Source organism: Lepisosteus platostomus, chromosome 19 (assembly GCF_059453375.1).
Source record: "Lepisosteus platostomus isolate fLepPlt1 chromosome 19, fLepPlt1.hap1, whole genome shotgun sequence".
Taxonomy (NCBI): domain Eukaryota; kingdom Metazoa; phylum Chordata; class Actinopteri; order Semionotiformes; family Lepisosteidae; genus Lepisosteus; species Lepisosteus platostomus.
The window spans coordinates 5,186,482-5,212,598 of NC_142629.1; the positions used below are offsets into that span (position 1 = coordinate 5,186,482).

The 26,117-nt window shown below is 41.9% G+C and overlaps 1 protein-coding gene across 3 annotated transcripts in view; it reads right to left on the minus strand.

The window, feature by feature from the left end:
- cacna1ha (calcium voltage-gated channel subunit alpha1 Ha) overlaps positions 1-26,117 on the minus strand; it is a 139,271-nt gene that overhangs the window by 49,629 nt on the left and 63,525 nt on the right. For all 3 annotated transcript variants that reach the window (XM_088613227.1, XM_088613228.1, XM_088613226.1), the window contains exons 5-10: positions 24,745-24,842; positions 16,146-16,305; positions 12,407-12,722; positions 9,348-9,440; positions 8,152-8,953; positions 3,893-4,287 (exon numbers count right to left, since the gene is read on the minus strand). In XM_088613227.1, the coding sequence (XP_088469353.1) occupies positions 3,893-4,287; positions 8,152-8,953; positions 9,348-9,440; positions 12,407-12,722; positions 16,146-16,305; positions 24,745-24,842 (1,864 nt within the window). The remainder of the gene's footprint in view (positions 1-3,892; positions 4,288-8,151; positions 8,954-9,347; positions 9,441-12,406; positions 12,723-16,145; positions 16,306-24,744; positions 24,843-26,117) is intronic.

A 26,117-nucleotide genomic window follows, 5' to 3' on the forward strand; every position in this document is an offset into this window, starting at 1 on the left:
AGCACATTTCTTTATTAAGAAATCACCCTCATTTGAATTGCAAATGCATGTTGATTTACATAAGTATTAACAACCATCGATATTTGCAACTATGACATGTTTGTGTGGGAATTTTAAAGGAAATCAGTGTTAATTATTGTTTTTGGGGAGGCAATGTGCTTCTAAAAAAGGGTGGCTTTAGTTAAACAGTTACATAACCAGTCTTTGCTGCATAGGCTTTAGAGAAAATAATGGTCTTGCTGGGAGCTGAAACTGCAAATGTTCTTCCTGACTTTGAAGACCCTGAGACTGACAGAGCCCAGCATCAACAGTGACAGCACAGGACCAGGCATAACATTTTAGATGCTGCTGATCTGGAATCTTGATTGTGACTGGATAACAGAGCTATTGCCGACCTTCTTGAATCTCATGGGAAGATTTTCGACAAATAGAGGTCATACTGTACCTCCATATGCAGGGGTCCTTCTGTGTCCTTACAGAGAGTTACTCGTGACTTGACAGGGCTCAGTCAATGCACCCTGTCTGTATACATCAGTATGTATCAATGCCTGCATTGATCAAAAGAGTTAACTTTCCTTAAGTTGGTGCCCCACTCAATGACATCGACTGCACATACCTCGCACTCAAACAGCCACTAGCGAATACAAATTGATTTATAAAAAATTATTCTCTAAAAGTGTGGCTGATTTGGGATCTATTGTTCAGTGTGTCAAACAAACATTATGTGAACAATCCACTTTCACCTGCCATGATCTTAATATTTTGACACAATCCAGTATTAAACTACTTTAAGGGAAGAAATGGTCTAAATGGTATATAGATAAGCACAGAAATAAATATGATAATTCAATACGTTTTAGTGAAAAGCATCTTATTGAAATGTATTGTACAGTTAGGAATGAAACATAATTCATCCATTATAGCAAATTCAAGGATGTGAGCTGCATTGCAAGACTATACTGTACAACATATTTAATAGAGATAAACCTTTATCACAGCCGTGGACACATACAGTATGTTGTGACCTATCCTGTGGATTGTGTGTATGAGAGTACAGTATGTACAATTAATTCTAGGTAAGAGGAAGGGAATTTCAATACAAGCTGTTATTAAATTCTGATTAAGCTGGAAAAATAAGGACAAAACAAGCCATATACCAATTGTGATTTGCTGTGAGGTTTAAGTGTCTGGCTTGTGGAATATACCTTCTGGATTATTCATCCCAAATATTCACAGAGCAACAGTCCCGGCTGTGGCTGTTCAAAGAACAGGAAAACCCCCCCTGGGTTGGAGAAACCCCAGCAACAAGAGCAAAGGATTGTGTCAAAGAGATGAGAGTGAGGAGTCCGCAGCTGCGGGGATTCTGCCCTTTCTACCAGACTGCCAGAAATGACAGCGTCTGTATCTGAAGATGCGCTCAGGCTGGGTCTGTTGCAGCTCTGGTCAGTCACGTTAAAATACAACCCACTGGCCCAGAAGGCGATTTCCCTTGTAACGAAAAGGAGGCTCACACGTTCCCAAACACGACGTTGAGATGTCAGTAAGGTGCGGATTTTACTGGAAATCGGCCACTTCGCGCTGATGGAAGCCTGACGTATCGCCACCATGCAGCTCGAGGTCTTTGTCACGTTCAGCGGCTGTCCACACAGAAGCGGGGCTAGGAGAGCTCTCCTGCCTATGTGCTGTGTTTCTCCACAGCTGCTGTCTCTCTTTCCTCCTGCTGCACAGCACAGTTCAGCTCCTGCTTCGCAGCTAAAGGAGTTTCACTTTCTTACTCACCCAGTCCAGGTTACAAGGACTCTCCTAATCCGCATACCAACTATCAGCCCCCAAAAATGATTCTCTGTCTGATTTCTAGTCCCTCCAGCTTTAAGAGCCAGCAGCTAGATGACCCTGCAACTCACCACTGGCAGCCCACTGAAGCTCAGCAGGTGTGAGCCTGGTCAGTACCTGGATGGGAGACCTCCTGGGAAAAACTAAGGTTGCTGCTGGAAGAGGTGTTAGTGGAGCCAGTAGAGGGCGCTCACCCTGCAGTCTGTGTGGGTCCTAATGCCCCAGTATGGTGATGGGGACACTATATGGTAAAAAAGGCACTGTCCTTCAGATGAGATGTACTGTAAAACTGAGGTCCTCACTCTCTGCGGTCATTAAAAATGCCTGGGCGTTTCTCAAAAAGATAAGGGGGCTTACCCAAATGTCCTGCCCAAATTTCCCTATCCTTTACCAGTCATGGCCTCCTAATAATCCCCAACTAATGTATGAAGTGGCTTAATTTATCTGTTGTCCTCCCCACTGATAGCTGGTGTGCAGTGAGTGTACTGGCACATCATCCAGGTTGGGAGTTCCCATTACCTGTAAAGCGCTCTGAGTGGAGTGTACAGAAAAGTGCTATATAAGTGTAAGGGGTTATTATTATTCTTACACCAGACAGATATTACAAATGTGCACGGCATGCGTTTAATACAAGGCTATTCAGAATATTGTGGGTGGGAAATTCCTCACACTCTCAGAATACTAGAGGACGTTGGAGCCTCGTGAATAGCACACTCCAAACATGAGGTGGGATTCCTCCAAAAACAGACATGCAGCTACCCGAAACAGGGCGAAGGGAAAGAGCTGCAGACTGTCTGTCACACGAAAAATAGAAAATGAATTGTTTTTAATTGTTCAATAGTGAATGAATGCCAGCTCTGTACAAAAATAACAAAAGGAAATCACAAAGCCAGTTGTACTAGCTCTCTGAGTAACAGCAGAAGGCCGACTGTACAGGTTTAGGCATATTCTGTTTAATATGAACATTATCTATAGGATATTTGTGGCATACTAACTTGCAATACTCAGAGTACTTAAAATTCCAAATACTTGTACCACGTAAACATACTGAATCTCAATTAAACATGCTTTAATCCAAGGCAGATCCAATACATCTTCTGCACTGTTTCTAAAAATCCACACAGATCTTCCTCACTTGACTTGATAAGGGATGATCTGCAACAGCACTCATTATTTGTCAGGCCATATTTGATTTAAGTAACTTCTTCCCAAACTATTCCATGTCATTGTTCAAAGTAAACAAACCAGAGAGTAATCTTGCATTTGGATGCGATCTGCTCGAATACGTGCACACTGAGACTCGCTAATCTCTCACTCTGTTCCTGGTCTGTTACACAGGGAGAGTTTTCAAGAGGCTCTGTCACAAGGACCAACATGTGCCTGAGGCTGCGTAACTGGAACTGTGTTGTCCCTATAAGGTAATGTCCTACGAGAAAGAGACTATCACTTCCATCAGACAGGAAAAAATAATGTCTCTTGTACAGTATATCTCTGTCATCAAAGACTGCAGCAGACGGCTAAATGAAATTATCAGCAAATGAGGGGTGCTAAAAACAAAGTATGCATGCGCAAAAGGACTCAAATCAAATGTTTAGACACTTTTGGCAGAGAGATATGTAGCACTGGCTGAATCTGTTAAGAACCATGGGGAAAGCCCTCCTTCTCAGAATGCTAACTTGCAAATTAAATTATTATTTAACATCAACTGCATTATAAGAATTACTGCACGGCGTGTTTTTTTGCATCTCATTTTCAATCACATTGTCACAACGTGAAAATGGAGCGTGCCTTTCTCTAGACACTCTCTCAGATTTTGCATCAGTACTCTCTCTGCGTCTTAACCGTCTGGGGGGCAATCTGTTGCAACTTCACACCTTCCATCTTGGCAAGAGGCTGCGGAGACCTGGCATTAAAACACTGTAATACCACCACCGCTGACACTTGATTTGGATTCAGGCTATCCAAATCAGGTTTTAAGAAAATGCTGGCATGCCAGCTGCCCTGTGTTTGCACATAGAAAGCCAAAGCATAAACAGAAGGGCAACAACGTTCTTCTTACCTGCTCATGGTACTCAATGCCCATGCTCAACGTGTTGATCAGGATGGCGATCATAATCCCCCGGTTAAAATATTTGCTCTCCACTATCCGCCTGAGTCGATCGCAGAACGCATCCCAGCACCGCCTGACGCGGTTTTTCTCCTTCGGTCTGCGCTGCCGGTGCGCGCGGCAGCCCAGGTGGTCCGCGCCGTGCCGCAGGTCCTGCGTGAACTCGTAAACCATGTTGGAGTCCGACTCTCCGCTCTCGGAGTCGCTGGGCTCCAGCTCGGGGTTCTCCAGGACCCTGGCGCAGTACGGGCACTTCGCCAGCTCACAGGACAGCTGGCCGGGCACAGTACCGGACACAGGGAAGGGAATGCTGAGGCCTGAGAGCCGGCTCGATCCCCGACACACCCCTGAAAAACACGGGAGAAACGGCACCGATGTGAGACATATTTGGGTTAACCTATTCAGTATCTTGTATGTGGTAATCTGTATAGCGAGAGTGAAGTTGTGTTTATTCTCTGACCCAGGGAAAAGTGTGTGGTGTGGGACGGTTGAGGAGAGAATGAAGGCTCGCTCTGCGTCTGTTAATCTTTTTCTTCTTTTTTTTTTTTTTGGTCTGCCAGTTCTTTTTATCGATAAAGTTTGATAATGTGCCAGTGGAAGCTCTGTTTTCCTTCATATGGATGCCTAAAGCCCTAAACCGAACCTAGGACTTTACATACATTTGGTGGCAGCGGTGTAAACAAAAAAAAGAAGAAGAAAAGGAATAACGGACACAGAGCGAGCCTTCGCTCTCTCCTCAACCGTCCCACACCACACACTTTTCCCTGGGTCAGAGAATAAACACAACTTCACTACCACATACGAGATACTGAATATGTTAACCTAATTACGTCTCACACCAGTTTACGGAGAAGGTCAGGAGAGGCCTCACTTCCATCCCCTCCATCCCTTGCTGGGTCTTTTCCAAGGCCTGCCTTCTGAAGACAGGGGAATCAATAAAGCAGACTGCATCATTGCTGTTGACGCGATTGTTGCGCCTCTCCACTTATTATATTTGATTTCACACCCAAGCCACGGCGAGTCAATTTGTGTAACACTGCGCTTTCTCCCTCATAATCTACTTTCCAAGCAGTGAGTTATATAACAAAGACCTTGTTTAGCATCTTGTAATGAGCTGAAGTCGAGGTGATTCAAACATTAGCAACACTCCACCGCTACCGCGGACTGCAAATGGGAACAACACTCTCAGTCTTTGTCTCCGCTTCAGAAATGACAGCAGCAGAACATGGGCTCAGGGTTTTCATAGCTTAAGCATTTATTTTAACGTTAATTAATCAGGAAACAAAACTGTAACAGATTTTTATGAGAGACACCTGACGGCGAGAATAGCTGTAAAATTATCTTTACTCAGTTTTCTTTTACTGTATTACTCCAAGTAAGACAAAGCTTGAAATACAGTTTGGTGCTTGACTTCGTGTTTTTAATTTTTGTTTCATGATTTTGAAGCCCTTTGAGAGAGTAATATACCTTATACTATACATTTGTATAATTTTGCCAGATACACAGTTCTTTGATAAACCTCAAGTCTATAAGTGACAGACAAATTACATAAACATTAGATTGTACTGATAAAGTAAATGTCTTTGCATAGTTTTAAATATGCTTGGGTAGCCAAAGCAATCTAGAGAGTTGGCTGTCACCCCCTTTTCTTCATTTGATCCAAGTCTTTTACATATTGTTAAGTACAGCCAGTTCTGTCTCCATCTGTAAAGAGTTCTTCTAAATCGCATTCATTTAAAAAATGATATTTTGTGTGGTACCCAACCAAACACTTTTTGGAACCAAGCCTACAGTCTCATATGTTCTATTCATTCTAAATCTTACTGGTTTAACCTTTGAGTCACTCAACAAGGGAAATAGAAAACAATCCTTATAGGAGCCTAGAGAAGCAGAAATAGCTGAAATTTAATTCAGACCACTGTAGATCCAGCTCTGGACATGATTAGAAGGGTCTTCAATTCTGACATTTTTCAGAATGGAGCCTTGTGTGTCTTGGTTCATGTAGGGATACGCAGTGCCTTGTAAGAACATTCATCCCCTCTGAGTGATATCCTATTTTAATTACAAAGGATGTGTATACCATTTTTTAAGTGAGTATTTTCCAGAACGTAAATGCTCAATCTCAACGCCTTTATGGGGGGAAAAAAATGAAATGTCAGCAAAAACTAAAAAGAAAAATATCGATTGCATAAGCAAACACCCCCATGTGCCAATATTTGGTGGGAAAACCTTTGGCAGCAAGCAAGTCTTTTTGAATGAGTCTCAATCAGATTTGTACACTGGGATGATGGAATTTCTATCGATTCTTACCTGCAAGACTTGCTCAAACTCTGTCATGTTTGTTGGACAATAATTTTCAAGTCACACTTTTTCTATTGGGTTTCCATCACAACTATGACTCTTTATACTCTTGGATATTCACACTTTTCTTGTAAAGCCACTGTATTTTAGACGTGTGCTCTGGGTCACTGGCATGCTGAAAAGTGAATTTCTTACCCCAATTTTTAATTCTGTTGCAGAGTGAAGCAGGATTTTCTGTCTGTACTTTGGTCCACTCATTTACCACTCAGTTTTGACAAGCTTCCTAGTCTATGCTAATTAGAAGCAACCCATTAACATAGTGCTGTCACAACCATGTTTGACAGTAGGGATAGTGCTCAATGGGTGAAGCACTGGGTTTGCACCAGACATAACTCATTGCATTTAGACCATACTCTTTCAATCTTGTCACATTTGCAATATCACTTAATGCTCTGTTGCAAACCCCATGTGGGATTGGAGATGGATTTTCTCAGTAATAGCTTTCCTCAGCTTTGTGGAGCGATTGGGATTTTGTTTGCTTATAGGCATGTTCTTCCATCCCATCCAGAACTCAGAAGCTCTTTCAAGGCTGTTGATCTCATGGTGATTTCTCTACTTAGTTTATTCCTTGCCCAGGTGAAGGGACTTCTTAATAATAATCATGCTCAAGGTCTTTGAATTTTATTATACTGTACCATTTATCTGATCTGTGCTGTTCTACAAAATGTATCCTTGAGTTGTTTTGAAAGCTGCTTAGTCTTCATTGTATAATCTTTGCTTAAAATTCATTCTCTTACAGTGAACGTGAACCACTATTATTCCGCACAGAGGCCACTCAGCTGTGTGATTTGTCAAAATCACTTTGTGCACCTGAGCCAATTTAGGTTTGCCATAATGAAGGGGGTGATCATTTATGCAATCAATATATTTTAATTTTGGACTATTGTTCGCAGTCTTTGCTGACATATAACTTCTTACTGTTATTCAAGTTCTAAAAGTATTTTTAGATACTTTGCAAAAAAATGCAAATCCATCACTTATACTTCAATAAAAAGGAGCATTATTGGAAAGGTACTTTTGCACTTGTTTCATTACTTTATTTAAACTTGTTCCAGTGAGTCACTGTGCGTTGACTGCAAGGGAACAAGTAGAGGTGAAAGGGGAACTGCAGACCCAGACCGGTTATTGAATCTCAGTAACAAAATAAATTGACGGTATTGCAAAATTCTACAAATTCCGAAATTAAGCACAAAATCATAAGCTTTGTGAAAGTACTGTAGGTCGCCATGTTGCCAAGAGTTCACACGAATTGCAACGTGAAGCAGCCCTTCCTGCTCACTAGTCACCGTAACGACTAATGCAGAATGATGTACGAGCGAATAAGTACAGGTTGTGCAGCAGACGTTTCACCACAGAAATGTTCCAACATGATCTGCATGCAGTTAACAAGTATTATTCTAATTATTCTTTTAACTTGGATTAAAAGAAACGTTTTCACAAGCCTGCTTGTTTACAATTTAATGGGGCCACTACATGCCACCAGATTCTGAATTGCAGACAGTGACGGCAACATGGCGCCGCGCAAACCTGGAAATCCTATTTTGTGAGGTACACTGGAGGTTTTACACGTTTACTGTGCACGTTTTACTTTCGTTGTGGTTGGAACTGCACTCCTCGATGCCGAAATTCGTTCTAACCCCCCGAAATACAAAAACAGCCCCCTTTAAATCTATTCCAATAAGAAGAAACACAATTTCAGCTGTCGGTCCTGCAGCTCAGCTCGCACCCAGAGAAAGCTCAGCCGGCCCAGGCTATTGAGGATGGAAGTAATCTGCATTCGTTCAATATATTTACAGCGGGGCTGAGCTGTGAGCTGGCGACACAGTGCCGTGAGGTACTGTAGATCTTACCGTGCTCCCCGACAAGCTGGTGCAGCCTGCCGTAAGGGTCTGGGATGCTGAGGTTGCCTGAGCCCCTGTTCAGGCCCGCAGGGTTGCTGCCGTTTCTCTTGCCCTTGGGTTTTGGCGTGGCGCTGGCCCGGCTGCAGGCCGTGGAAGGGACGATGGTGGGGTAGTTCTTGCCCCCGTTCAGCCCGCCCACCAGCCGGACGTTGCCCGCCACGCTGGAAGACTTCCGCCTGGCCTGCGGCCCGTGAAAGTGGCAGTCTGCGTGGTAGATGCTGTGGACCGACTCCGTGCCCGCCGAGGGGCTCTGCAGGGCGGGCGAGGCCGGAGGAAGCATGAGCTGGGCCCCCGGCCCCACGGTCTTCATCTCCAGGACGTCGCAGATCTCGGAGGGAGCCCGGGTCCCGCGGGGGCTGCCGTTGCTGATGTGGTAGTGGTGGTGGTGGTGATGGTGGTGGTGGTGGACCAGGTGGTGGATGGAGCGGATCCGGCGCCGGTTGCGCCGCCGCCGGCTGGGGGGGCCGCCGCCCGCCCCGCAGCTGTTGGGGTTGACTTTCTTCCGCCTCTTGTTCTGCCAGCTGGCGTAGAGCCGGGCCGCCCGGCGCTTCACCTTGCGGTACAGGTGGCTGATGTACTTGAGCAGCTCCTCGTAGCAGCTGCCCGGCTCGGAGAAGCTGGCCAGGGTGCTGTCATTGGACAGGTAGCGGGCGCGCTGCTCCTGCATCAGCTGGTTCTCCCGCTGCTTCGTCTCCGAGAACTGGGTTGCGATCACAACCAGGCACAAGTTAATCATGAAGAAGGAGCCCACCTGGGGAATCAGAAACAGCATTTAAAAAAAAAACACAAGCAAAAAGCCATTGGCATCTTAATAAACTTATGGTGGCCACAATGCTTGGCCATGCAGAGGTTATACTTCTAAAAGTTAAGTTTAGGATAAGTGAAAACGGATGTAAGATTATGAATAATAGTCTTGTTTGTCCCTCTGCATGACTTTTCACTGTTGGTCTGATTTTAAGGCTTTACAAACATGGGGATTTCATCTTCTAAATTATAAGGCAGATCATGATTTAAAGATCATATAATATATACACTCCGTTGTTGTTCGTTTAATGGCAAAGGGTGTAACTCGCATCTAATAAAGTCTTTTATATATGCAAGCCCAGGTTGGCACCCTTTTTTAAAAAAAATGAAGCCATACTTACTATGATAAGCAGTATAAAATATATAAAATTGTAAAAGGAATGTGCATCCATAACATAATACATGATGTCCACCCATCCTTCCAATGTTATCACCTGTAAAAGAAAAACAAATTTAAGAAGACAAGATGAGCAGACAGAGTCGGAGATCCAGAATCCAGCTGTCAGCTAGTCTTCACTAGAGTGAGCAACACTGTTTGTCTCTGCCACCTCCTGAAATTCAGCCAACATGCAAATTGAGGGTTTCAAAATAAGAGACCTATCAGTTTAAAAACAAAACATAAGCAAGCAAGAAAAAAATATTTTCATTGAAAGCAAAGGCTACACAAATGCCAACAGCTCTGAAGAACATAGGTGATTCATAAATCGAGAATCTTTCTGCCAGCAGCTGCAATCAGAAAAGCTGTCTCTCCCTGTGTCCCAGACAGCTGGAATTTCCGCCATCACATCCACATTCATCCGAAGAACTTTGCTCGTAAGAAAACCGTAGGGGCTCTTTTATGCAATTTTGATGTTTACAGGAACAGCAAATATAAAAGGAGAAACTTAAGAGTCTGACTCAAGCGTTTCAGCAGCTTCCCTATTTATGAATTTCAAAACATCCTTTGGAGTGCTGTCGAATGTTCAGTTTTGTATCCCAAGGAGGACGGATAAGCTGTCCCTCACACCAAAATCTTTTCATCTCAGCACAAGTGTTTTCTGCATGACTCTTAATTGCCTTTTTTCTTAAATCCTGGGCACTGAACCATTAAATGCACTCAGACACCACACGATGCATTCGTACCGGATTGGATTTCATCATGATGTTTGTTCCATATGTTTTTGTCTGATGCTGAGACACCATATTCATTTATTATATGTAATTGAAAAGGAAACATATTCCCTTCTTTATCATAGGGAAAATATGATTGATTTCACAGCAGGGCTTATGTAGTGTCTGGACTATTTCCGAGTAGTGGCTGGAAGATTCAATTACAATGACTGGCAGCTACTGTATGTCCGCGACACACCCTCATTTCCTCCTGAGCATTCATCAGGCTGGGGGTACTGTGACACATTCATCTCATAATCCGTCACACTGATAGGTTCCCTAAATCACTGTCTCGTGAGCTCCAAACACCCTCTCAAACACTATCCCATCACCCCACAGATGAATACAGTGCCTTACAACCATTTCCTCTAACTGATACAGTTCAAAGATTGAGGTGAATAGAGGCAGAACACTGCAGCAGGTTAGTACACTTGCTATTGTAGTTTTAATGTCTGAAATGCATTAGTCTGATTGAAATATTTTTGCAGTTTCTACTCTAAATTGTGTGTTATGAAATATCACCACCAAAAAAGTACTGTGGTTTAAAATCGATATTAGAGTGCATTGTCCTTCAGTCTAATATAGAAGACTTTGCCGTTTCTTGGTTTTGTTTTTCATTGCTCATTGCTGGAATACATGCCGGATTGAAAAATCAATGTGGGAGCTCTGTGGTGGAACACAGTTAAGTGCTTCTTCGGATGATGTCATCAGTTCAATCAGGATTGCCTTAACCTAATCTAAAAGCCCTTCAATCTGATGAACGTGAAGACATCTCGCTATCCCACTTCGTTATCTCCACTTGCCCCATGTATATCACTTCTCATTTCATCAGTGCATTTAGAATTACCGCATAAAATGGAAACATTTTGCCCTAACATGTGAAAACAGTAGGAGTTTTCTGTTTTGCGGTAGGAGTGTATCTGTTAGGAGGTACATAAAACATCAGAGGGAGTGGAGAGTATTATTTCAGAGGATTTAAGTTTGTATTTGCAAATGAGTGGAAGGCAGGTTGCGGTCCAGGTGTTGCCAGAGATTGTCTCAGCCTGCTGTCACTTGCGGTGGGGAAAGCCTCAGTTCAACGCAGGGCTACACTTCACTTCCATCGCACTGCCGTTAATAAAAAGCCCAAGCAACCTGACTCCAGTCTTCCTCTTGGAGGGACTGCTGCTGCCACAGAGGAGGCATTACTGGATGTTGCTTCCCTGTCATTAATCCTCGAGACACAAGGAGATGACGCTGGGCTTCCCCGCACCATTATGCTGATAACTGTGACCTCGGAGGAGCATGAACTAATTTAGTGAGAGGGTAATTCAGCCTCATTGCTTATTCAATCCACTGCCCTTTAACGCGAAGCCTGCCTCAGGCCTGTGCTTGAAGTATGGCCGTACATATTAAATCATTTTGAACTGTGACAGGGGAAGGCTTCGTCTGTGGTGACTCAGACATAATCTTGCACAAATGAACTGAAAAAGGGCAAGAAATGATAAACTTATTCATTTCAAATGCCTTCCATCTCATGGCTCATGAACCTAAGCTCTATAGCACACTTGGGAGCAGATGCAAATTGTCTTGAGCATTTGATACAGTTTCAGGACTAGCACAGGACTAGCTAGTTCATGTCTGGGCTGTGAGTGTTAGCTGACTCCCCCTGGTGGCAGAAGTAGAAGACTGTTTGAGCACCGTCACAGTGGGTGGGGTTGAGCTGGCCTGTATACCCTCAGCTTGCAACACTTGCAGCCCTTTGATTTGCCAGCTGATTGGGAACTAGCAACTGCCTAGACTTGGACTACCCAAATTACAATTCTGCTGTAGACACTGGTGGGGCTGACAGTGTGAAAGATGCTGGGGAGCTCAAGGACTTATTAAAAGGGAAGCCCATGTGTGTTCATCTCCCTCTTGTGCTAGGGAAGAAGCTCACTGAAGTGGAGGCTGCAGGCTGGGCAGCATGAACACAAAAATATTTGGGGATTGGATGAAAAGGAGAAGATGAAACGAAGGATAGCAACACAGAAGAAGCAAGAATGACTACAGTCTGCTGCACGCAGGAATGTGTGCTAGAATTTCTTCTGCCGAGGACATCCCTGCCAAAAGGCTGTAAATCTAGCTGCCCCCGACCAGCACAAACACTCTCAATATTTTATTAACCAGCCCATCTGGGTCAGGAAGACTTTGAACAGTTTTACACAAGCAGAAGATCACCCTCTAGTCAACCCTGCTGCTGCGTATCAGGCCAGTTAAGAAGAAGACCCACCTGAAAAATGGCAATCCAGGCATATCCAATATTATCAAAATTAATAGCCCCTTTGTGCGGGTTCAGCTCTCCCGTCTTGCATACGTTATAATATTGGTTCCAGTTCACACAGCCATTCTTGTTGGTCGTGTCAAGGCTGTAGGGAGAATGGCTGTAGTTGTCCATGCTGAGGAAGCATTCCACTCCATTCTCCTTCAGGCGCGGGACATCGTGACACCTCAGCATGCCGTTGTCTCTGTTGGAGGAGCAGATGAAGGGGCTGTCCTCTCCTTCCTCATGTTTGTAATAGGAGCTCAGGAAAGACAGGTTGTAAACCCTGCAGAAGAGACACGCACATATGCTGGCGTCACTTGGAAGTCTGCATTGGAGAGAACTCTGGTCTGGAAAGAACATAAGAGGACTGTTTGCAAAGGCAAGGGTCGTTGAAGGCAACCGGAGGAGATGCAATGACGGCTTTTAATTTTCCAGATGCAAGACTGAATCAACACAGTGTGATGGATTTGTGCTTCCAACGTTATGGGAATGAAGCCATCAGAGGCACTTCATCAGACCACGATTTTTTAAAATACAGAAACCCTTTTTTTCACCGAACAACCCAATCAACATGAACATTAATGTTTCATAAAACTGCTTTTGTGTATATACTGTATAATTCAATATAAAAGGCACTTTTGAGCAATCAAAACTGACAAATTGTCCCTTTCAGCCTTACTGAATGTACCAATTTCACAGAACAGTCAAGATTGACTGGTTATATTTGTCAGGTAACAGAAATCGCTGCTTCTTTCGGAGTATAAGCAGTAGTTGCCGAAAAGAAAATTTGTTCCTTCAGCGAGTTAGACTGCATGACTCTCTCTGCAGTAAAAATGTAATCATTTCTTCTTCCTACACTTTATATTTGTGCTTAGAAAATAATAATGTGTTCCAAATAATAATATCTAAAGAGGCTTTCTGTATTGTTGTCCTTTTTACTAAAAATGCAGGAGAACATATCAGTTTGAAAAGGAATGCATACAAAAATCCATCGTCTGGACTTCCTGCAAATGCTTGTTGTTGTGAACAATAGATTACAATTTCTACAAAGTACTGGGTAGAAACCATTGAATAGAATCATAAAACTAAAAAATAGTTTGCTATTTCTTAGTTTTGGTACTGCATTTTAAAGCATTTCCGCAGGTTTGTGAATGTTTATTTGTCATGCTGACGATTGCTATAAAAAGGTTTACTAAAGGTGCAGTTTGAAGACACTCAAGGAAATTTGCCTTTGTCAGACAATTCTTCAAAGCATTTCTCATCAGGATGGTTTTTGCAAACTTTCCCAAAAGCTTCCTTTCCAAAAGTGTTTTTAGGGAGAAATTTAATATCTAAAAGGGACAATAAAGCAGATAGAGAAAGTCAGCATTTAACTGACTTATATCACATTACTAAGAAAATCAAAGACTATTTTTCAGACTATTACAGTTCACAGATATGATGTGGTTACCTTCATGTAAACCATGTTAGGCTCACTAAGCCGTCACAATAAAACTTGCCATTTGCACATTGACAATTGTAATACCACACCACAAAACAAACTACACGATTCTGGACTGCTGTAACTCCTAGATGCAGTGCCTCACTTTTTACTTTGTAGCAGTAACCCACACATTACACCCTATTACACAAGCTGCTACACATTAAAAAATAAAATGAATGTTATTGTGTGAGGTGATCATGCACTGACAGACGTATGTTTAGACAAACAAAAAAGAAAGAAGCAAGTTGAAATAGAAATACAATAGAAGGGGCAAGGTACAGTACCTAGAGGGATGAGAAAATAATTATAATAAACAACCGAAAGCTTTAAATCTCCGAACAGAATGATCCTTTATCACATGGTAACCATCATTTACACAAAACACATGTTGACACACTGTACAGTTTACTTAATACCTGTATGGCAAATAGTCACTTTGAAGCATGGGAGATCTATTACTCTGTCGTAGCTGACAGGTCACAAGATGCCAATGTTCAATACAATATGTTTTGCAGGGTCTTTAACACTGGCTGCCAGTATTGATAATCCTGGTTGTTCTCGGAAAGCTGTTGCTATCAGATGCTGTCGATCAGCCTCTGACACCACTGTCACAAAGCATTGCAAACGCTTCAGGACATTTTGTCTGATCTTAAGAAAGTGTTTTCTGGCTTGCATGATGCAGATCTTTACAGGTATAGAATATTTATAATTTATAGGACCAATACCTTTTTTTCACTGCCTCTGGCGCTGATTATTCGCAATCAACATGTTAAACCTCAAGTGACTGCGTGAGTGAAGTTCTCTAAATAAGGACACATTCATACTGCACTTCCTCATGAGTCAAAGGGAATAACTGCTCGACACCTGTACATTAAGACAATGGAAAAGCCCCTAAACCAGTTTCAGGGATTTTAGATATCAATCTTCATCGATCTTGCAAGTCTTTCATCCTTTGAGACGCCTTTGGTGACACTTTGACATTTTAGGAAGAGGTGAAAATAACCCTCCTATCTGGACTTCTACTCAATCAGATGGGATTTCCAAGGTGTTGATTTCTTTTCAGATAAACCTACAAGGAGCCAGTCTAACACACTACACCTAGACAGAGCATATTTAGCATGACACTTAAGCAGGAGTAACAGCCCTATCTCATGCAGAGCACTCTGTGTATGTGATTGCAGTTGTAACCAGAAATTGCTCCCACTCCAACCATTTTCCCTTACTTTTTAACAACTCTATATTTAAAAAAAAATGTTTCTGCTGTTTAAATACTAAGAAAACACTTTATCCACAAGCCATATAGAGAATTAATGCTTCAATACTGGAACACAGTAGATGCGATTACTTGTAAATGTCTACCACAGGCCTTATGAGTGAAACATATGGGTCGCATCTGAGCTCTCCATTACCGGTTACAAATACCTAGTGTACAGTAAGTGTTTGTAATAATGAAGGTGACAAGATCCACACATAAGTGAACGAGCTTTTATCATGCCAGGAATGGGACAAATATTCATAACAACCAGGACATACTGGCAACTGCTAGACTGGATGATCTTACACCACATTGTCTCCTTCTCCCCAGTCTCAACCAGAAAAGGAAGTAACACAAACAATGTTACTTGACAATAGAAGGACACTGTACCACACAAAGCTAGTGTGTAAATTAAAGTGAACATACACACAAACTCAGCTTTACTCCCTTGACTAGCTAGACCTTATACAGAGGATGCAAAGGAACAGGTAGACGTTTGTTCCATGCTGAAAGGAAAAGAACAGAGACACAATGTTTCGGCTGTGCAACCTTCCCCTATTCCTTTACCTCTTTACCTGTTCTTTTGCAGCCTTAGCATGCGGACACAGCTCCCTACTTGAACTTCTTATACAGCGGTTGTCAATCATTTGTCAAGTGTCACTCATCGTCAACTAACACATGAGTGACAGGCTACTCCTAATATAAAGTGATTTCGAAAGCACTTTTTTGTTAAATGTCATGTCTGAGATGTGTTTCTCTAGTGAGGCAGCAGGACATGCTCAGGGCCTGAGGGCCTCACATACTAGAGTGCCATCCTAACAGGCCGAGGTGCTGAGCTTAGAAAACCATTGGCATCCCAAGTGTCAGTCCTGCCAGCAGTGGTCACCTGCCACCTTGGATAAAATCTTCATGCTCCAACGGCCCCAGAGAGATCACAGCTTAGGGGAAAAAGAGGAGCAAGGACTTACGTTTTGAAACTGTCTTCTAAGAAACACCTGTTTCTCAGCAGGCCGGCCCACAGCTGTACGCCAACAATTCCAAATATAAAGAAGACGAAAAAACAAAGCAAAAGGACATTGCCTAACATAGGCAGAGTATCTAAAAGCAGAGTCACCAGTATTCTCATACCTGAAAAGAGAAACAAAAGAAAAACACGCATTCAAGAACAGATCTTAAACGTGAGGCTGTAATATTCACAGAGATATTAAAATCACACGTTTGTATCGAGAAGATAAATCTGTAACGTATGGAGATAAAATAAGAACAGATGTAATCTCTCTGTTTACTGCAGACGCGCCACAGGAGTTCAGCCTTCATTAAATCATGCCTGTGCCATTAGCATTATCGTTAGATATATGTTAAGGCTTTGTTTTCACCATGTGGTAGCCTCGGGGTCTGGAATCGTTTAATTGAGAGGAAGACAAACATCAGGTAAGCTCTTTTGTGTGTTTTTTGGTTCCAAAAATATCACTTGGAAATATAGAAAAAAACTGAACATCCACGTACATTTTTGAAGTCTGCCTACATCTAGTAACGCTTGAAACAGCAAATAAAACATGGCAATAGTTTTTAGCAAAACAGATTGCATGAAAGCCTATCTTATCACAACTCTAACTGGCTGCAACTGAAATTCAAAAACACCGCGTCGTTAAACGGGATTGCTGTTAATTCAGGATACAGGCAACTGGGTACTGATAATACCTTAACACCTACGAACTGAAACTCTCCGTTTTCTGTCTTAAAGCAAAGTTAGAAGACAGCTATCGTCTCTAAGAGCAATGCACAATGAACAGTCCCTCAACATCTTACAAAAGCTGGCATTAGTTTCAGCAAGCTGGGGTAGATCACGAGTTTCTGGCATGCATCACAAACTGCAGCTTAGTTTTAAATCTGCATTCATCTGTTGTGTGTGAGGTTTGCTGTTCACTCTCCTGCTCTACAGAATTCTAAAATGAATATGGGTAGCACTAGGGTAAGCCTCCTTGATTTTAAAACTGACCCAGGGTTTGAAATTCTTACCTGGTGACAAATATTTTTAGGAGTCTTACAAGTATGTGGATGAAAATGTTACTCTCCTGTCCTGTAGATACATTATTAAGGTCAAGAAAATTCAAATTTTGTTTCGGGTAAAACATCTAGCAATAACTGACTTGTCCATAACAGAGATATACAGTATACATTATATATAAAACAATTCAATAAACGTGGAACCCCACCATAATCCAAAGACAAAGGAGGAAATAAATCATATCCAATTTGAATGTGTTTCTTTCATAATGGTTTTTGTAGTATGTTTAGATTCTAGTAAAACCTAGATATGGATGCTTGCTTGAAAATAAATGGATTACATTTCTCTATCAAGGGTCTGTAGCAAAGCAATTTAACTCAATGAGATGATCAATTATGACTCATTGCATGAGAAATTCTTTACAGGAAAAACCATAATGAAATGTCAATTATATTCATGAGAAAACGTATGGTTTCATACAGCAAGAGTTCTGAATGAAAAGGCAGAAACAGAAAACAGTAGGCCATCAAATTCTGATCATAGCAAAACAGGAAGGAAATGTACTCTCTCTCTCTCCAAGTACTCTGTAAAGCTCCTGGCACAAAACATTTATTGCAAGATAATGAAATGATTCAAACAGAGAAGCTATTTGAAAGATACTTTTAATAGTTTTTGTAATAAAACAAACTGCTGGAAAAAGTAAAGATTTAAAATACCACTGCTGTATGCTGGTCTCTCTATAAAAAAAAAACCAGAACAGATACAATATTAAGATGCAATGTGTTAATGACACAATGCTGTTTTGGGGGATAATTTTTTTTACTGTAAACTATAGTAAAAGAATGAGGTGCAAGATTTTAACAAGGCGTTTAAGTGTTCACAGTGAAAGTTAATTAGGTCATGTAGCTGGTGGGTTCTGTAAAAGTATACACTGTAACTAGGGGTGGGGAACTGTGGCTCAGTGGAATTAGGAGAGAGTGGAGTTCTGCTGTAGGACTCATCTTCGATTCAAAGCTTATGAAAAGGGTGGGGGAGGGGAGCACTGATTTTGAAAGTAACTCTCCTGGTATATGAAAAGCCATCCTTTCAGAGCACTTCAAAATGCAAAGATAACCTGCTTTACGAAAAAAAGACCCCCACCTCCCCCCTTCTGTATCACAAACCATAGAACGCATCAGCTGTGACACAGCAGGGACAGAGTTATAGTGTGCGTGAGCCAGTGAGCAGCCTTATAATAAAGACCAAATCCCAGGACTGCCTGTGATCCCTGCTGTCCCTTCTGGAAATCAATTGAACAATCAACCGGATCCAGCAAAGTGCTGATTTGCTAAAAAGCTGCGGGCAGATTTCTGAGGGGTTTTTTTTTGGGTGCAACCCTCATCCTCACAAGGGTAAATACAACCTAATTTCCACACGACATTCCTCTTGAGTATAATCTTTAAATGCCTCTTGGGCTGACACTCATCTTGGCCCTTTTCATGCACTCATTATTGCTGCTAGGCTTTACAATCTAAACCACAAAAGGTCACACCTGAACCAGAACAATGAATTTTGAGCCTCTCTGTTACAACAGCTGGAGGGACCACCAACTGAGCGAGATCACCTGCGTACCTGAAGGTGTCACAGCACCTGAAATGGAGTCCGTGGAGCACCAAGAGAAATTTTGCCATTTGCTTTGCTTTGTACTGCGAGATGCAACGCATTTGTGCGTTGGCTCCTCGTGGAGGAGAAGCTCAAGAAACAAGTTAAAAAAAAATAATTATTTTTGTATTCTTCAGGAGCTTAAAAAAACAGTTGTACTGTATGTCCCTGTGCTCTTTAGAGACCTTCTTAATAAAAACAGTAATCAGAGAGCCAGCTGAGTGTAAGGCTGAGGTACAGGGACTAAAGGAACCCATAGCTTATTCTCCAACTCTGTACCACTTTTCTTAAGGGGACTGGATGTCTCATATTTGTTCTATTTTAGTTTTCGATAGCACAGGTTGATTAATTATGTTAATGTAGCGTTTAACATTCCAGAGGCTTCCCAAAATAGGAGGGAATGCCAACAGCACTGAAGTTCACCAGCCACCTGAATGACCTATGACACCATCATGCTCCAGAAGTCATCCTAGGTAGGATACAAAAGAATTAAAGGAGCCCAAGTCCATGGGGTTATTATTTGGTCAGCCACCCAGTAAAGGTAACATGTACAAGTTCGAACCCTGGTTGTTTTTGGGGTCGGTTGCACTCTTTAGCAAGGCTGGATCCCAAAAGCACGGCAGTGATATCCATCTGTTTTCTGATTGCTTCTTCCAATTCGGGGTCTTAGGCCAAAGCAGTGATTTAGTGCCCCACAATTTCTATGTCATGCACTCCCCTCATTCCACAGAATGGCATCAACAAATCCCATGAAAAGAAATAGTCATAACTCTAAATAACCTGCAATCAAATTCCATCTTAAAACAAAAGGAAGCTTAAACGTTTTACATTGACAAGCCTAAGGCGCAGGTAACTGAAGAGGTTTTAATCTTGTCGTTCACCACTACTTGAGATCCACTTGTCAAAACAAATAACAACAGAGGGTGATATCAGCACAAAGCAAATGCCACAGGGAGATATAATGTTTTTTTCTTCCTTACAGTACAATACCCCTCAGTTAGACAGACTAATCAGAAACAGCTCCAACTTTAAGACTGTCACTGCCTGCCTCAGAGTGTGCTGACAGGGTTAGCAGTTTGCTTTTGTAGATGTGAGTGTGATAGTTCTAACCTTGTCGGAAATCATACCCTCATTCCGCATGCTGATTAGTATTGATCAGTCCTCCACAGAATGTCACAGGAGCACTCTGTCAAATGTCTTTATGTCTTTATGTCTATAAAGTAATAGCACATGCTAGAGACTATGCGAACATGCTTTAATCTATTTTATGTCCCATATTATATTGAGCAAAGAAAAGTTATGTGCAGTTGTCAGTTCATTGGGCTTTTAAGGCATTTATGAGTTGAATTCAAGACCTTTCTGTATTTCCAGAAAGAAAAATCACCAGAGCATCTAAATGAAGAAGAAAACTTCATCCAGCATCCGTTCAAAAGCGTTTTGACATTTGAAAAAGTGACTTTGTTACATCTAGATATTGTCACTGCCTTCAGATACTGTCTTTTCTCTTCTATGTGCTCTTCCTCAGCTGTGATTTCAATAAACGAATTTGCTGTGGAAAGAGGATAAGGTTTCTTTGCCAAATGTATTTCTAAATTAAATAATCTGCAAGCTGTAATGGAGGTCTGTGGCCACACTGACCTCTATGCGGCATAAAAAATGATATCAGATCATCACCTGAACGCAGGCAATATTTCACAGGTACGGTGCAATTAGGTCATTGCCAAGTGTTGGTCTTTCTGTTATGTCTGTTATGTCTCAGATCTTCAGCCCAAACCGGCAGAGTAAAGACAGATAAAGAAGTGCAGGTGTTTACATTTAGGGTAAATTTAACATAATGGCCTAATTGGCATGATGTTAAAACAAGATTTTAAAAAAGGCTGATTTTTATTAATCATATTAATAAACATGTAAACAATGAAATAGCATAGTCCAAGGGTTAATAGGTAATTAGGAGCTGAAAAATCAACAACTGACTAAATGGCATAGTTGCTGGATAAAAAAGAAAATGATTGACAATCCAAAAGGCAATGGCACTTTTTTCTTCAGGCACCTCATAAACATTCTGTAAGTCCTTCCATAGGGGATGTTCTGCTGAAAGGTGGAGGGAGCCCAGCTTTGGAATAAGTTTGCATGATGGCCAATTATAGTTTCCTGGGTGTCCTTGTTCTCAGCAATGACTAGGGCAGCCAGCAGAAATGACAGATAACAAAGTAACATGAGCTTAGTCAGACCATGGCTGTGCGATACAGACGAGAGGTAAGCCCCTATCAGGCAGGGCTAAAACGGTTGGCACAGTAGGCAGGTAATTAATTTATCAAAGCCATCTTGGCTCATCGGGCCAGAGCCTATCCTGGTTTCTGAGGTGTGAGACAGTGAGCAGACAGCATATGACTTCCCCCAAGAGTGGAGTCTGGTCCATTTCAGAGATTCCCCCAACAAGGCTTATACAGTTGGGTGCACTGGAGCCACTGAGGCTCAATTAAGGCACAGCAGTAGGGTCTGCAGTGGAGAGGGTATTCGAATCCACCAGTCATGGTTTGAATCCACTACACTATACTGCCTCAAAATGGTTATACTGATTATGTTTACTATAATGTAAAATGCTTTTCAACACCGTTCTAGATAAACAGAATGACACTCATGATTTCAACTTTCTTGCATTATATACATGTGAACTATGTGACACCATTATTCCATATACTTCACTCTTGTCATACAAGAGGCTGCTGAATGTTGCAGATTTCCACAAGAGAATGGATGAAGACACAGTGTTTTCATTACTGGCATGGAATAATTGTGGAGCAAGGTTCTTCTGCGTGGAAGGTTCTCATACACGGGGCGTTACGCAAAATCGGTCTCTGTTCATTCCAGCTAGCGCACGGAGACGAAGTCTGAGGGCTTTGGGAGAGTGAAGACAGCTACTGGGCGAGGTAGCTGCTGCAGTTTTGGAAGAACAGAGACTTTGTGGAGATTATGAGGCCCTTCGCAAGGAGCAGGATTCAGCATGTCACGTGTTGCCTACTGTCGGACTGGCCGAGCGGGAGGCTGCAGAGAGATGTAAATGGGGAAGTTCTGGCCTGCCACTGCCCTCTCCAATTATCACCATTATTCCAAAATCTTCTGCCACTACCAGGGAAACAGCAGAATGGATATGGGAGGCTAAACTCTGGAGGACCTGACAATGAATCAGCAGAAAACCCCAGCTACCTTCCCTGACGAGTGACGAGTGTGAAACACAAATTATATCTCCTGTAGGTTTCCAGCGAATTCGGTGTTGCGTTTTCTATTGCTTACTGTAAGACTTGGCTGTTATACTTTTTCCCTCTATTGTTATTAGAATTCTAGAGACTGAATAAACAACTCCACAGGCCAGATCGCTCACTAGAGCTTGTTTTTGGCATTGTTTTTTCTCTGTGACTCAACAGTTTTTTTTTAAATTAAAACAACTGCTTGCATGAGATCTTGAGATGTGATATTTGAGAGACAAACACTGCAAAAGTACAGTATATTACTACATACTATAAACTACTGTATTAGGTTATTTGGATTCACATTGTGTGGAACTTTTAGGGTGCAGTTCTTTTTAGATTTCCACCTAGCATACATCTTCAGAATTCCAACAGATCTTTGGCTCATTGGAGGACATACAAAATTCCAGCATAGGGCTGTAAGTCAAGTCATTAGATGGTTTTAAAATAAAGGAAACCCTGTCATGTTCTTTAGTTACTAACACATATTAGATGAGAGATCTGAGGGTGTACTGTACCTCTGTAAGTCCTTAACATTTATATTATCATCAACATTTATAGCATTTACCATTTATAACATCAAGGCTTGATTCCTTACAGCTGTCTGCTCTGTGTGCTTTCTAACACTCTTCTCTGTAAGTTGCTATATGTCCAAAACTCTGTAGCTAGACTCTTAACTCACACCAGACCTTGACAGCTTATCAATAAGCTCCACAGCAAGTCTCCACATTGGTTCCCTATAAAGTAACGTGTTCAAAGCAAGACCTTGTTACTGACATTTGAGGCTTAAAATAATCTGGCTCCATGATACATCTCTGAACTCCTCCATGTTTACAGTTGCTCCTGTAAGTTCAATTCAGTTGAGGCTGGTCCTCTGCTCAACTGCACCTCAGGGTAAATCTTGGATTTTTGGTGAGTGTGCCTTTTCTGTAGCTGCCCCTTTGTTACAGAATATCCTTCCTCTGACTCTCTGGGAGACGAATTCTTTGACTGTCTTCAAATCTCAACTCAAACCCCACCTTTTTACTTGGGCTTTCTGCATGTCTGATTGTCCTACATTCTATCTTGTGTATATCTTGTTGTTGTTTTTTCCTTTACACTTTTAATTGTACTTCATCACTATGTAAAACATCCTTGGGTTTTGGAAAGGCACTTGCGAACGATGCTGTCCTTCTCTTACTCAGGCTGCTCGAGATGCAGAGGAGTGGAGAGCAGGTTGCGAAGAGTTCACCAAGCTCTGGGTGCAATATTCCTGACTGACACCTTCAGGCTAGGCACCGCGGCTCGAATTAATTGATGCAGGAGCGACCACGTAACATGCCCAACACGGGGACAGCACAGCTGAATATTAATGTTCCTCCCAGCAGCAAATGGCAAGCAGCAGGCGAAAAGCATGGCCCAAAAAAGTAAAATCCCACAGCAGCTTAGAAGAGTCAATTCACTTCCGCCTGGCTTGTCACATCACATGATAGGAAAGGATTAATGATCCAAATAAAAAAACTCTGAAACAAAGAAGTCAGCTGGCAGGAATAGGTGTCACCTTCATTACATGAGACCCCAAAACGTTTTTGGAAAAGTGAAATTAAACACACTCCATACAACATCATAGACAGCTCATAAAGAAGATAATGGACGGTGATACATTACTCACATTACATTATTGTCACAGATCTTGGCAAGTGAATAATTCATACCCACGGATCCGTTTTCTCTAAAGAGCTTGCTTTATTGCATCAACCTACCAATGGTTTACGTGAATTGGAGCTGAAGGCTTTACTTTATAAATCCAATAATGTCTTTGCATGTAAATTATAGAAGCGGGACTAAAACCGACGCTATGAAGGAAGACAAAACTTCAGTGCTGCCGCTGAACCAAATCAACTTCAAAAGAAGCCCCAGCGACATTTCAGCGAAGAGCTGCCTCTCTGGGAATGAGCACAGCAGCCATTCTGTGATGGCACACTCCACAGAGCAAGATGAAATGGTCTCTCCAGAGCAGATTAAAGGTCAAGGACTTTTCTCTCTTCTAAACACAATGCCATAGTTCCTGTTTAGATTTTGATTTTAGCTGTTCAGAAGTTTCACAGTGGGGACTTATGCTGCTTCCAAACAGCAGGTTAAAAAGAAAACTGTGCAAAGATTCATTTAAAAGAAACCCGCTGCGTCTTCATCATGTCACCAAAGACCCAGCTATGCAAACTCTAAACGCATGGGTTCAGAAATCAGCCTTATAAGAGCACATTCCTTACACATCGGGCTGTTGCCAAGCTCTATCATGTAACCCTTTGGAATTTCTTTGGCTTGAAGTCCCTGGCTTGGTTTCATCAATATAACAGGCAGGAAGGATAAACCAACTATGGGACTCTTTAGGCACTCTCTTCGAGCAACAACAACATGACTCAGGTTTTTAAAATGAACACTTCTTGGAGACATGCTAAAGTATTTTTAGATTGCACCATTTCGAATAACAGAAGGGCAAAACGGTTTAACAATTCTGTTTCTGTGTAGATCTGTGCTGTGCATGAGAGAAAATATAATAATAATAATATACAATATAATATATTTAGCAAGTGTGTGTATATGTATGTCAAGAGTACATCCACTTTTTCTTGTTTCCTTTCCAAAAGCATGTGTTTCCGAATAAAAGGCTTGAGCAGAAAAGGCACTTACTGGGAACTCTGTTAATGGCTCTGAGTGGCCTGAGCACACGCACAGTGCGGATGGCAGACAGGCTGACATTGTGGCCATCCAAAGAGTACTCCATCATCCTGCACAGAAACAGCAAGGAGGAACATCACTGGATCAGCACTTAGACTGTATATCAGGGACAGCTGCGGCACACTGACAGAAAAGGTTATATTGCTCAATTTCCTGGCAGTTCTTCAGGAAGACTATTTTTTATGTGTGTGACAAATGGTATATTGCTGTATATACTGTATGCTGATTTGTAGAGTATACTTCACCAACTCTGAAAAAAATAGCTGCATTGTATACGTATCTGATAAATATTAATGGAATCCCATATTTCCATTCCTAAACATTTAATGTATTCTGGAAAGGCATGTGCATGTGGCAGTCGTCTCAGATCGGGTCTTTTATAAACACCTAGGTCCTGATTTTCTACCAGTGGAAAATTGATTAACTGATGAGTAAGGGTTCACTGAAATCCCCTAATAAGAAATTGGCAGGCAGAAGACAAAAACAGTCAAATCCGTGGGCATATTTTTAGAATATAAATTATTTTTTTGGTCTAGAGGTTTGTAAAACTGCACAGACGTGGTGCTACTCTTTTGAATGCCTCTGAATAACTTTGAAAAATAAGGCCCAAAGTTATAATGAATGATAAGCCTTCATAATATGCATCCGTAATTCAAAATGTAACACAATTTCCTATTGAGCCAATACTGCATGCAGATGGAGAAAGTGTTCGACATGTGCTTCCCTTATTACTGAACGCAAAATTACCAGGAACAGCTGCTGCTTTTGATGTGAGACAGGTAAAATTAATCAGGAAGCAGAATTAGGAGAGAACAAGCAGGCAGCGAGAATTGTCTTGGACTTTAAAAGTGTCGTGCAGGCAAGAGCTCAGAACCCATGGGGATTCCTGAGCGGCAGAGTGAGGTGTTGACTTGACATTATTGGTGACATTAAACACAGCCTTCCCAGCCTTCTCTTCCCTTGCTTTTAACACTGAGTGGGACCAGGACTCCTAAGCCAGTAGAACATTTTTCTCCCTCTCAGTCCAGTGGGGACTGCTGGTCTTTAAAGTGCTTTGCAACGAGACTACTAATTGTTTCCCTCTCTTTTTCTTTGAGTATTTTGGTTTGATTCCTTTTTTCCCCGATGCGTGTTCCTCTGCGTGCACTGTATACATCCAACAAGCGGAATGCATAATTACCGAGCGCTCAGCTGTGATGAAACGGATTCATGAATAACTGAGACGGATAACGACGTTTACCTAACATTTTCACAAACAGCTTCAGCCCTGCTCAGCTCATTAGCAAGTACTGAGCTCTCTGCGTCACAACCTCTACATTTCCTCC